Consider the following 12,908-nt stretch of genomic DNA (forward strand, 5'->3'; position numbering starts at 1 on the left):
ACAAGTAGCGACTCAAATCGTCTTAGACCTGATGGAGAGAGCTTACTGGGAATAACCTGACAGGAAGAGATAGCGGAGCAAAATGGATATTTAATTTTTATGCATTTTTTGTTTAACTTTTCTAACCCTATTACGCTTAATCTGATTTTTTTTGTGCCAAATACTCTAAATAGCCTCAACAGGATTTAGGCCTTAACTCTTGTAGGCTATTTGGTGTTTTGATAAGACGCACCTGTGTGCCACGACCACTGGAGGGACACGCACAGAGGAAAGAAAGACAGTGGGCATATTTTCTCTAAAAATCCAATAATCTTATATTTCTAATAACGATCTAATAGGCGGACTACATTTGGGGGAAGTAGGACCTGACTTTTAATACAAGGACTTGTTTGGGTGCAGTTGAGGAGCGCACCACTACCTCACTGTGGCACAAAGTCCCCCAAAAACTGAGAGAAAAATAAAACCTCGACATCTCTACTCTTGCCGTGTGAAGTGTGGACGTTGTAGGGACTGTTAACAGGCACTGCATTAATAGCAGCTGTCAAACTCATGGTATCCTCCTGCCCCCCGGGCGCCTGGGTGCTCTGCTGAAGTCTCCACTGCGCATGTGCGAGCGCTGGACAGCTCCAGAGAGGGAAATTTAAAAACGGTTTTTGGAGAATCAAGTGCAACACAGTGAAATACAGTACAGGGGCTCCGACCAGCTCACACTTTCTTCAATATCATCCAAAACAGGTACAATTGAATCATTTCTTTTTTTATCTCATCATATTCTTTGTTGGATTGTTGTTTCTTCAAGAGAATGTGGGTATTTTAATGTGTTTTCTTTAGACTTTAACCACTGTTTCTCTGTTGGAAGGCTGAATGACATTTAAACCTGAGCTAATGTGTCCAAACTGTTATGTAAACATTTAAGCTGAACACTTGATTAAGCTACAAGTTATTAGTTCTCTGCATTTCTAGGAAATTGAATTAGAGCTAAATTAGTGAAGTAAAGTGAACTAAAATTATCCAAAATGGGATTTGAATACAACAAAGGCACACTGATGCCAAACAGACATTTTATGAGCTACCATTACATTTATTTTTTATTTGCTTTTTGTTGTGCTCGATGTTTATTAAATCTTATACTTCAGTTTAAATGTATTCTTTTTGTTGAACAATCTTATATTTTCAGAATAGCACTTGCTGTTTACTGAAGACACAATTTATATTTAGATAATTTCTTCTACATAGGTTTTTGATCCCAGTTTGAATATTCACTGGGAGGATAACCTAAAGTATGTTTATTGTATGTATTTCATTGCAGTGGTACCACATATCCCAGGAAATGATAGAAGGTGGAATAACATCCATGATGTCAGGAATCATTGAGAATGCGGGGCATCATCCGTCTCCACAGGACTACAGGTAAGACTTGAGATTTAAAATAAAAATGGAGTTGTATCAGAATCCTCTACCACTAAACGACATATTAAAATGTGTTGCATATTGTCAAAAACACTAAGGATCAAATCTGTGACGCCTCAATAGATAAAAGGCATATTTTTATTTGTCAAACCTTCAAAGGTGTTCCCCAAATGGTCATGGAACAAACTGTCCAAACCCACTATGTTTAATCTGAAGGTAGATGGACAGTTCTTTTTGTGCATGGGGGGTTTCATGAAAAAGGAGAAAAAAATCCTGAAGAATAAATGATTTTCGCTCTGAAAGGATCTGTCAGAAACCATCAGCTCTGTTTACACTCCCGCTGTCGGCACACGGAGAGCCTGAGCCTCTTGGCCTGCCTGCTCAGGGGGAGACGGGCACTCTGGGTCACCAGTATGCACAAGTGGCTCCCAATTAGAAAAGGAGGGAGGGGGGGAGGGAGGGAGGGAGGCAGAGAGGGAGGAGGAGGTGCAATATTTTGTGTCGTTGAACTTCTGGGAAGGCCGGGATGATACACGGAGACACCAGCTCAACATGTTTTGCATCAGTGAACAATTTCTATGCTGCTGATTGAGAGAGAGGAGGGGAGTGGGAATAAGACCCCCCATGTATCATCTTTACATTTCTATCAGTTTGTGACAGGCTTTAATAATAGGCAATTGACACATTGAGTTGATTTGTGAATCAAAAGTGTAAACCTGGCATCTACCTGAATGTGTACTTCTGTAAATTGTAATAATTTTGAATACTATCTTTTATATAATAGTGTTCTATTTTTTTTTGTCTCTATCTATACTTTGACGTAACAATATACATTTCCCCTTTGTTTGGAGAACAAAGGAAGTCACATTCAGATTCTGAAAAGTAAAGCCATATCAAATATAGTTTTGATTTGAGTGTATGCACACCTATGTTTATGCTTTCAAAAATAGAATACCAAAGTTAAAAAAGTTTCAAAATGTCATAGACTCTCAGACTTGAATGCATAGATATCATTTCTGTATTTTTCCAAAAGTAAAATAAAACTATTAGCAGCAAAACAGAAAAAAAAGAGTAAGTCAGTCGCCCAATAACTAACAAAAACTCTACTTTAAAGCTCAAGATTTTGTGACCTTACGCAGGGTGTTAAACTTCACAATGCCACCTGCTGCAAAAAGGATGATCACTCTGAATCCTTTAGTGGCGCATGCAAGGTGTTGGAGGAAGTGTGCTGCTGATTCCCGGCTGCATGATGTCACTGCTTTAGACGGCAGACACACAGCCCTGACCTCAAACTACACTTGCACCCCCCACTGGCCCGAGGCTCCGTTGATTCCCCCCATTAATGGAGGACGGGGCAAGGCGATGGGGGAAGGGGGTTGGGTGAGGTTAGAGGCTGGAAAGGGACAGGGAAGCAGATGGCATCCTATTTGTCCCTCTTATGTGAGGGCTGTCATTCCAACAGATTAATGCAAGGGGGCTGTGTAAAGAAAAGAAACGACAGAGACAATCAAGGAAGGTCTGGGGAAGACAATAGAGCCACGTGCCACTGGGCAGATTTGTCGTTTGGGACACAATAGGTGATCATTTTTCAATAGACAAGGCCAACTGTTACAGGCAACATGTGCTGCTGTCCCATGTTTCAAACGATCCAATGCGTTGTTTACTTATGATTCAGCCAATGGTGGAAGGCGAGGCCGTGGTCACCTGACACAGGGTTGATTTTTTTTATTAGGAGATTTTGTGTGTGTGTGAAGGGGAGGGGTGGGTACTTATTCACTGTCTACAGACCCTAACCGAATAGTGTGTGTTGTCATAGCGACCCCAATTACTAGACCTTTGCACAGTAAGTGTGTGTGTGCGGAGAAGACTGGAGAGGATTCAAGAGGATTCCTCTCCTTTCTTTGCTTTCTCTTCGAGGCTCGCCTCATAAAAAACGTAATGGCTGAAGCTTATTGGTACCAACAGGGCACTGGTTAAACAGAAATCCTACATTTGAATTCCCTTTAAAGAACATTTTAATACATTATAGGTTGAAAAAATATTCCTTTGAAATATAAAATACAAAACAACATTAAAAAATGTTTTGCATTTATTTTCAAATCATTGAAAAGAAAAACTGAATATTGTTAATAACTAGAAAAATAAAGGTCAGTGTGCCTTTATAATAAATAAATAAAACCTAATCCTAACAGATGAATTAGTCTCAACGGTAAGCTTGTTTAACTCCATCGGTGAATAAAACTGTCACTGCAAGATAACACTTGTAGTTAATCTACTTATGGTAAATCCTGGATGGCTGATGCCCGGCTTCACTGAGCAGCTTTCATCTCTGTTTGCCCACATTCACACTCATTACAGTGGTCTGACTTTGAAGGACAAAATGTTCTATCTAGTGTTTAGATTTAAATTCCACTTGTGTGTGTCTGTGTGTGACAGCCGTGTTAACCCCCCCTCTTTCTCCTCTTTTGAAGGCTTCTGACCACGGACCCCTCCCAGCTTAGGGAGGAGGACCTCCCTGGGGACCTGCAGTCTCTGTCATGGCTCACCTCAGTGGATGTGCCCCGGCTCCAGCAGATGGCTGATAGCAGAGGCCTCAGTAACGGCCCCCCCCAGGGCAGCTTGTTGGAGCAACAGACAGGTGAGGGGACAGGGAGGGGACAGTGCAACATTCAAAAACGGCATCAGCCCTCTCATTGGATAATCAGGACAGCAGGATTCCCTCATCTGCAGATATAAACACAGTATCATATTGGACGTTAACAGTACAGCACTGCTGTTGGGACTGTGCTTTACTAATAACACAGGGACAGTTAACCTCAAACCATCATTTAAATAGAGTATGTATTGTGCTCAGCAGATCAAAAATGCAAACAATTTTAATTAAAATAAATACAAAAATACATAAAATTGACTCACAGGACCAATTTGCAGCGATATACTGAACATTTTATTGTGTAGCACTTTCAACAGAAGCTTAGATGAAGACTTCTTATTGTGGTATGTTTTGGTTATATGATTATCAAAAACATACTACCTATTCTTCTGGTTGTTACAGCCATCACATCATATCTCTCTGGATAAAAAAAGAAAGCACTTCAGGATTATTTCAGTACACTTTTTTTAAATCTAATACAATTATTGCTCCTTCTCACAGCTCAACTGAGCAACATGACTGCGATGACGGCGGGTCAAGGCTCCATGCTGCACCTCCAGAGCAACATGCAGCACAGCCCTCTGGGAATCAGCATCATCAACACCCACAGCGGAAGTGTGAGTTTCAACAGAATTGCAAGAAAAAAAACAAGCAAGCGTTTTATAGGGATGATTAACAAATATTACTGTATCTGCTTTACAGATGTCTCCATTCTCCATGAATGGGATGCCCTCTCCGGGATACCAGTGCCCTACCTCAGTCTACCAGTCTGCCCCCCAGCAGGTGTACTCTCTTACCCAAACCGGACAACAGGTACCAAACTCTCAACTGATAATCTCATGTTGTTGTTGTTGTTGTTGTTGCTAATTCGTCTTTTGCTATTTGTGTGGATAACATGGATCTGTGCACTTGATGCTACCTGATAAAAACTTGGTTGGTCACAATGAATAAATGCAAATGATGAAGTTCCTAATTATTGTTCTCTATTTTTGTTATAGTGTTCAACTGGTGGGCTTTATAGCAATGTCTCTTTCAACAACCAAAGTCTTTTCACACAACCTCGTCTGGCTCCACAAGACCAGGAGCTGCAGCCCAAGTCTTTCCCCAAGCCAATCTATTCCTACAGGTCAGACCTCACTAACATACCTTACATATAAAAACACCTACCACATCCACCTCATAATCTTCAGTGTATTTCAGCCTTTTCTTTTTGATCTGCATTAAAATAACGATTGTTTTCTGGTCATTTCTTCCCAGCTGTTTGATTGCCATGGCTCTGAAGAACAGCAAAACTGGCAGCCTCCCAGTCAGTGAGATCTATAGCTTTATGAAGGATCACTTCCCTTATTTCAAGGTATGCTACTCTATTTATATTGCAGGAAAGGACTGAAGATCAACATGCATACAGTTGAGAAAACATTTGACTAATTATAAACGTCCCCTTTTCTCCCTGCAGATTGCACCTGATGGATGGAAGAACTCAGTCAGACACAACCTGTCCTTAAACAAATGCTTCGAGAAAGTGGAGAACAAGACGAGCAGCTCCTCCCGTAAGGGCTGCCTGTGGGCGCTGAACCCTGCCAAAATTGACAAGATGGAGGAAGAGATGCAGAAGTGGAAACGCAAGGACCTTCCAGCCATCCGCCGCAGCATGGCTAACCCTGGTTAGGATGAATCCATGTTTTATTCAATTTGATCAGAATCAGATTCTAAGCCGACAGTTATTTGTAAACTATGTGCCTTGTTGAAAGACGTCCTTCCTCCTTTAAACAACATTTGTTGGATTTTAGAAATGCCTCATGTCATCATTTTCTTAGAATGAATGCAGTCTTGAAAAGTGTTAAGCTCAAAAAGGCTTTAAGCAGTGGTGTAAAGTAACTAAGTAGATTTACTCAAATACTACATTAGTAACATTTTGAGGGACTTCACTGAGTATTTCAATGTTATACTACTTTTTCTCTACTCCACTACAATTATTTAATAACTTTAGTTACTTTGCAGATGTGGATTAATGATGTGAAATATAGTCAACACTTAAAGGTGACCTATCATGCAAAATGCACTTTTGTACGTCTTTTATACATGAATATGTGTCCCCGGTGTGTCAGGGAACTCACCAAGAGTCAGAAAACACAACCCTCTCTATTTTCCTCCATACCCAAATCTCTTAAAAAGGGGATGCAACGGATCTGATACAGACTGATCCAGATTTGAACACTTCTGTGACGTCACAGAAGTGGCACTACGGCTATTGGGCCAACTCCACCAATCAGGAGGAGACAGCCACGGACATTGCCGTTCGAAAGCGCTGGAGACGCTGTAGTACATATGCCAGGCCTGTAGATGGTGCTGTTCTCACAGAATCAGCCCATGCAAAGACAGTGTTAAATTGAGCGATATGAGGAATGGCTAAAATGCATGATCTGTTTGGTATTTTGAAAAATAAAAAGTATAAATATGCCTTATATAGGTATGGTCCTACATTATATTATTCAAATATAGCATGATAGGTCCACTTTAAATAAGACTTTAGTTACACCTGGAGTAACATTCACAAGCTACCCTGCAGCATACAAAGTGATTAAAACGACATCAATACAATATAATTATAACCAAAACATATCATATATATTATTCTATATAGCCAATCTGCATAATGAGTACTTTACTGCTGATACTTTTGTACTTTTACTCAAGTAACATTTTGATTGCAGGACTTTTACCGGTAACAGAGTATTCCTACACTCTGGTACTTCTCCTTTTACTGAAGTACAAGATCTGAGAACTTCTCCCACCCAAGTCAATAAAATTTGACAAAATAATTTCACCTCGTCTGATAATCGTTTTTTTCCCCTGCAGATGAGTTGGACAAACTGATCACAGACCGCCCAGAGAACTGCAGGCGTAAGGCTTTAGAGGCCGGCATGACCCGCCTCCCCAGCTGTCCCTCCGGCCTCCCGCTGTCCGTCCCGTCCCAGATGCAGTCTCAGCCGATTGTCACGCTGTCCCTGCCCTGTTTACCCATGCACCAGCACCACCAGCTCCAGGCCCAGCTCCACGCTCAGGCCCGCCTCGCCCCCATGTCCCCAGCCCCGGCCCAGACACCCCCCCTCCACACCGTCCCTGACCTCTGCCACAGTCCACTCACCCAGCACTCCAACAAGCAGCATGAAGACTTCTACATCGTGCACGGTGATACGCACACAGAGGTGGACGCACTGGACCCCAGCATCATGGACTTTGCCCTTCAAGGTAAACACATTATTTAAATATCATTTTATTTTAAGTTTGCTATATAATTCAAAGGCTTTATTTTCATATGCACGGTAGCTACTGTGTAGATATGGCAATGAAAAACTTAAGACCCAGGCTCCTCCAACAATGCAGCATAACATGTATAATGTTGTATTTCCACATGTATATTTTTTACTTTTTTTAATGCTAGTTTACATTTTGGATTGTCTATTTCTAGTCTTTTCCTTTCTCTAATATACAATGCCTTGTCTTTTTATGCTGCTGCAATGCAAACATTTCCCAAATTGGGATGAATAAAATACTTATTTTCTTATTTGATCTTATAAAAACATAAAACAAAAGAATTAAAAACAATAAAATAGAAGTGTTGTTCCATCAGTATACTAACCTCTCCTTCCATCTGCTCAGGTAATCTGTGGGAGGAAATGAAGGACGACAGCTTTAACCTGGATGCTTTGGGCACCTTCAGTAACTCGCCCCTCCGACTATCAGACTGTGACTTGGGAACAGCCCACCTGACTCCCATGTCCAACGGAGCAAACCTGCCGCTGTCAGATGTGCAAGTGACGGGTCTCTACGCCGCCTACACCACCCAGGATCACTTGGCCTCACAGTATATGGGTGCACAGGCCAACAACAAGCCCATCGCCCTGTTATGAAGCAGCTGAACTGTGTCAAACAGAGTCGACCTGATTTATTCAACCGTCTTTGGATATCTGTGGAAGCCAACTGAGGTCAAAATCTGAATTATTTTGTGCTCCTACAAGTACAAATCAAACTGCTTTCCTACAGTCAGCCGGGAACTACTTCACAAATCACTTCACATAAAGCCCACAAGTGCTCACTAAGAACTAAAACTGCTGATAAATTAAGAGAAGAAGATTAAGAAGAAAGAAAATATGTAAGATTTAAGATACCTAGCTTTGCCGAGCGAAGACTCAAAGCCTGCATGAGTACAAAGATTATGTGGAGATGTACGCTTTAGCGTCCTCAAGTTTTTCTCACTGCGTTGTAAAGCCCTAACATACTGTAGATTCCCGTCTCTTGTCTGTTGTATTGTGCTAGACATTATTGCTGTGATGTTTTATTTATATTTATGAAAAGGCAGCTGGAGAAGGTGATGACTCTAGCAATCTTTTGCTGTATATATTTGAATGTTTCAAATTGCTATCGCCACAGAAAAGCTTTCTTTTGACTGAGTTTACCCACTTCATTCCAAAATGCCATTGTGTGCCAACATTTTGAGTAATCCAGATTTTACACATTATTATTTTACACAATGTGAATAACATGTCTCAAAGTCAGATGTATATTATGTTCATTAACTTGATCATAATAAAAATCAAATGGGGAATAAAATAAGTTTGTTTTGCCAAAAATATATGAATGACATTTATTAACAAACAGTCTTTAGTAGATCACACAGAAGAGAGTATATATACATTCAGATGAAATGTCAAGGCTGATATTTTGATCAGAGGTGAGCTAAATTAAGCCATCACTTGAGGGCCCATTTTTGAAATTAATGTACAACCTGAGTCTTGAGAATTACTGCATTATATCAGAGAAACACCAACAAATGAAAGAAAAGTTCATAATTATAACATGCAATGTCGCAGTAACTCCTAACATTCATATCTTAGTCTTAGCACACACTGGCACAGCATAAATACAAATAAACAGACTGAAAATGACAATATAAAGATGGACATAATAATACTTATTACTGGCAAAAACGTTTTAGTTACTACATGTGCATTTCTGCATTACAATAAAAACATTGTCAGTCAATTCAGAAATCATCAATCAATTAATTTCTTCTTTTTTTTTCCTTTTTACTTTCAATTGGAAATCTTACAAAATATAATCAGTTGTTCAAGCCACCTTTGCGTTTAATACCAATTCTCTATTTAATACGTTGAATTGAACCAACGGCACTTCATCAAGTTTGAACACATCTGGCTTGATTAGACTGAACAAGGCACATGTAACACTGACAAACTGCCATGTGCAAATACAGCCCAGTGAAATGTTCATTACAGTCGTAGTTTGTGATCCACGAAGTTCCCGGAGCGAGAAGCTGAAATGACTGACCGCTAACGTCAAATGTAAAAGACAAAGACTGGCACGGATGACCATGGCCCTGCAACGAAGCCATTCAACCGCATTGTTTACAGCAGTAAGAGCATTGTAGTGGTTGAATGAGGAACAAGTCACTTTGTGCATGTGTGCAAATAAATGCCCCAACTAGAACCCTAAAAAAGGTGCATTTCCCACCTCTTTTCTTTTACAATACAACCAACTACAATATCTTGTTTGGTTCTTATCAATAAAGTAACCAGATAATGGTTCTCAGCTTAACTGGTGCTGGTGCTGTCCATAGTTGCGAGCAGATGTGAGAGCTTGGCCCGCTGGGAGGGAGTGATATTCTGGCTCATGTGGATGATGCAGTCCATGGCTACGTCAGGGTTAGCCTGCACCAGGCTGCAACACAAGAGGAACATGATAATACACACTTAAAGCTTAAAGATATTAAAACTTGTGAGCGCTGTAAATGTAGAGAGAGAGTATTTAAGTCTGTTTGCACATGAAGTAAGTTGTCTGACATATAATATAATGTTGATATCAGTAATCAACATTAGATTACCTAGCCAAGACCAGCATGTGTCTCAACATCTACTATATGGGAAATTAAGATTCAGGTATTTAGTCGACACTGGAGTTTCATTCCTCAGGCAGCGTTAGCTAAATATGACCAAACTGATGAGTGATAGGGACTCTCTTGGCTAGTCTTCATTTATTTATGTCTACGATGTAGCTCTGTGTTGTTGAATCTTAATGTAATATCTGTTAAGATGTGACACATTGCTTTTCTGCATTGATAAGATTATAGCATTGGAAAAAGACCACATCAATAGGTCACCAAATGGGATTTTTTTTTTCATACCTGCGGATGTGTTTCAAAGTGTTTTCTTTTTTCAGGTACTTGATGTTTTCTCTTATTCCTGAAGTCCCTTCTTCGTTGGTCAAATGCTTCTCAAGCCACTCGACTACCGTTTGGTTATTGTCCCAGAGGTAGGCCTGGAGAAGCAGAAAGAAGCACGTTTGAATCTCTAATCAGTGTTACCAACAGAGTGCTCAAAGAACTAACAAGAACCAAATGATATGCAGGGCACAGGCAAAGACTGACACTTGATTAATGTAAAAGCTTTTTACGACACAGTATGTATGCTTCACAGTGATAAACAGATATTGAGCTAAGAGCCATTCTTCAGCTGACAGAAGTCTCCGGCTTATTAAACATACCTTGACTGTTCCTTCTGTCTCAACAAACCAGCGGCGCAGCATGGACTGCATGTGTCCGTCGCTCAGGTCCTTGTTGGCCTGCAGGATCTCCCGCTTCACCACCTGCTCCTGCAGCAGCCGACGCAGACGCCAGTAGAAGAAGGTCCGCACATTCTTCCAGTCCAAAATATCCTGTCAGAGAAACAACGTGAAACAGACTTATTAAAAGCACCAATCTTCTCTAAATACACGTTTGTTCTGCATCTAATGCAGTGGTGTAAAGTAACATACTCAAGTACTGTAATTTAGTACAATTTTGAGATACTTGAACTATATTTGAGTATTTACATTTTTAACTACTTTGTTCTTCAACCCCATTACAATTCAGAGGTAAATTGTGCAATTTGAATACTTTCACTACTTTGTAGATTTGGATTAATGATATGAAACGTAATCAACACTTAAATAAGACATTAGTTCCACCTGGAGTAAATTCACAAGCTACCCTGCAGTATACAAAGTCATTCAAACTAGCTGCACCTTTAATGCAATAATCAAAACATATAATATATTGTTCTGAAATGGATAAATCTGCATAATGAGCACTTTTATGTACTTTAAATATATTTTGATGCTTATACTTTTCAAATTTTTTTTTACAAGACTTTGACTTCTAAAAGAGTATTCCTAAACTCTGGTACTTAAACCTTTACTTAGGAACAAGATCTGAGGACTTCTCCCACCTCTAAACTAATGTTACACTCACCGTGATGACACCCTTCTCCTGCATCCTCCCCGGGGTGTCATGGAGATCAGCAAACTGCACCGCCACCTGGTGGTAGATGGGCAACAGGAACTCCTCCCTGGCTTTGAGCTTTGACTCCAGCTCTTTGCTCTGTTTGTCAGACAGCGCTGGAGAAGCTGAGGAAAACAGAAGAGAGTGAACGAGTGACTTGCCAGTGATGTATCAGTTGGATGGGAATTTAAAAGAACATTTAATGAAAGTCGTCCAAGTGAATTAAGAAAGAAATAACCTTTACCAAGCTGCTCAACCAGACCAGCATAGACTGAATCAAGTCTGTTCATGGTCTTCAGCAGGTCTTTCCTCCTGAATTTGATCTCCACTGTTCCCTCAGCCTCCAGCACACCACCTCTGAAGAAAGCACAACAGGGAGGCAACAAAAACATGTTATTGTCAAACACACCTGTTGCTTAGGTTGGTAAAGCAACCATTATTATAATAATAATATACAGGAACGCTTCATGTACCTGCTCTCCCTGTCTGCATAGAGCTCCATACACAGTGGGTTGATGGTGGGATCTATCACCACCCAGGACCCCCCCCTCAGCTCAGCGTGAGGTGGGATGTACACTAACACCGGCTGATGGAAAGCACGCAGGGCGTCCACGATGTAGGCCCCAAACTTCAGTATCTGGTCGTACATATCTGGGAGTAAAATAGGAAAAAAAGCGTAAAAACAAAATCCAAAAAAACAACTTTCTTTGCAAAGTTTTATATTCATCCTATACCTTTCATTCCACCAGAGAAGCCCCTCCAGTTGGCGAACACCATGAGAGGCAGACCCTCACGGTTGAAGTCACAAATAGCTTGAGCCGTTTTAAAAGCTGAATCTGGAAACCACACTTGGCCGGCCTGCTGCAGAACCTGACATCAGCACACAGAAAGAATGAGCATTGTGGAAAAACTGTGATGTAATGTGTTTACAGTAAATCAGAAATGTGGAAAAAATGGACTCACTTTAGATTCTGAATCCAGGTTGGCTGGATCTGCTGGGATGGTGAACTCAACTGTGCGAGTTTCAACAGCAATGACACCAAGGGGAATTCCTCCTAACCTGTTAGCATTCAACAGAGTGTAAGGTTTGTAAGAACATTGTGCATGCATTCAGAGTCAACCCACTTACCGTGCTCTGCCCACTACCACCGTCTGAGCCCAAGACTCCATGATCTCCATGAAAGAGCCCTGGTCGAAAAATCCGCTCTGCCAGGCCCCTCTCACCGCTAATAAAGCAGACAAAAAGCAAATTGACCAGACTGATATACTAAGCAATATCAAGCTTTACATCACATCTCTGCACCCACTGGGGTGAGGTCTCCCCGCCAGCATCCAGCGTGGGTCGTACGGTGCTTTGGTCGGAGTGTATTCTATCTCTCGGTCTACTGAATCTGTAGTCGATATGACCGGCACGGGGGAGTGTTTGTTCTGTAGCGAGGAGAGATCAAGAGTTAGTTGGGCTACTTTTATATAGACCTAAAAACTACATTACATGAACTTTCACACATT

General features: G+C 40.9%; 2 protein-coding genes across 9 annotated transcripts in view; one reads left to right on the top strand and one right to left on the bottom strand.

Moving 5' to 3' along the window:
* Positions 1-8,697, top strand: foxn4 (forkhead box N4). The gene is made up of 10 exons (XM_079685933.1): positions 1-735; positions 1,310-1,410; positions 3,882-4,048; positions 4,565-4,680; positions 4,766-4,876; positions 5,062-5,189; positions 5,321-5,417; positions 5,520-5,727; positions 6,923-7,315; positions 7,727-8,697. Exons 2-10 carry the CDS (start codon positions 1,331-1,333, stop codon positions 7,975-7,977), a joined length of 1,551 nt encoding a protein of 516 aa, XP_079542059.1. The 5' UTR covers positions 1-735; positions 1,310-1,330; the 3' UTR covers positions 7,978-8,697.
* The window catches only part of acacb (acetyl-CoA carboxylase beta), a 26,602-nt gene continuing 22,391 nt past the window's right edge, over positions 8,698-12,908 (bottom strand). For 7 of the 8 annotated variants that reach the window (XM_079685925.1, XM_079685928.1, XM_079685924.1 and 4 more), the window contains 10 exons: positions 12,707-12,827; positions 12,529-12,625; positions 12,363-12,459; positions 12,134-12,269; positions 11,873-12,050; positions 11,638-11,756; positions 11,370-11,524; positions 10,625-10,795; positions 10,266-10,399; positions 8,698-9,802 (listed from right to left, as the gene is read on the bottom strand). In XM_079685925.1, coding sequence (XP_079542051.1) covers positions 9,676-9,802; positions 10,266-10,399; positions 10,625-10,795; positions 11,370-11,524; positions 11,638-11,756; positions 11,873-12,050; positions 12,134-12,269; positions 12,363-12,459; positions 12,529-12,625; positions 12,707-12,827 — 1,335 coding nt within the window. In that variant the 3' untranslated portion in view covers positions 8,698-9,675. The remainder of the gene's footprint in view (positions 9,803-10,265; positions 10,400-10,624; positions 10,796-11,369; positions 11,525-11,637; positions 11,757-11,872; positions 12,051-12,133; positions 12,270-12,362; positions 12,460-12,528; positions 12,626-12,706; positions 12,828-12,908) is intronic. The other variant, XM_079685927.1, reaches the window with a different exon arrangement.

The sequence above is a fragment of the Notothenia rossii genome (assembly GCF_949606895.1).
Source record: "Notothenia rossii genome assembly, chromosome: 6".
NCBI lineage: Eukaryota > Metazoa > Chordata > Actinopteri > Perciformes > Nototheniidae > Notothenia > Notothenia rossii.

What these genes read in the sequence shown, in the direction of transcription:
- foxn4 (XM_079685933.1), top strand. Translation starts at nt 1,331, where the DNA reads ATGATAGAAGGTGGAATAACATCCATGATGTCAGGAATCATTGAGAAT. An exon ending in TCAACACCCACAGCGGAAGT is followed by an intron (nt 4,681 to 4,765) that starts GTGAGTTTCAAC and finishes TCTGCTTTACAG; the next exon opens with ATGTCTCCATTCTCCATGAA. An exon ending in TTACCCAAACCGGACAACAG is followed by an intron (nt 4,877 to 5,061) that starts GTACCAAACTCT and finishes TTTTTGTTATAG; the next exon opens with TGTTCAACTGGTGGGCTTTA.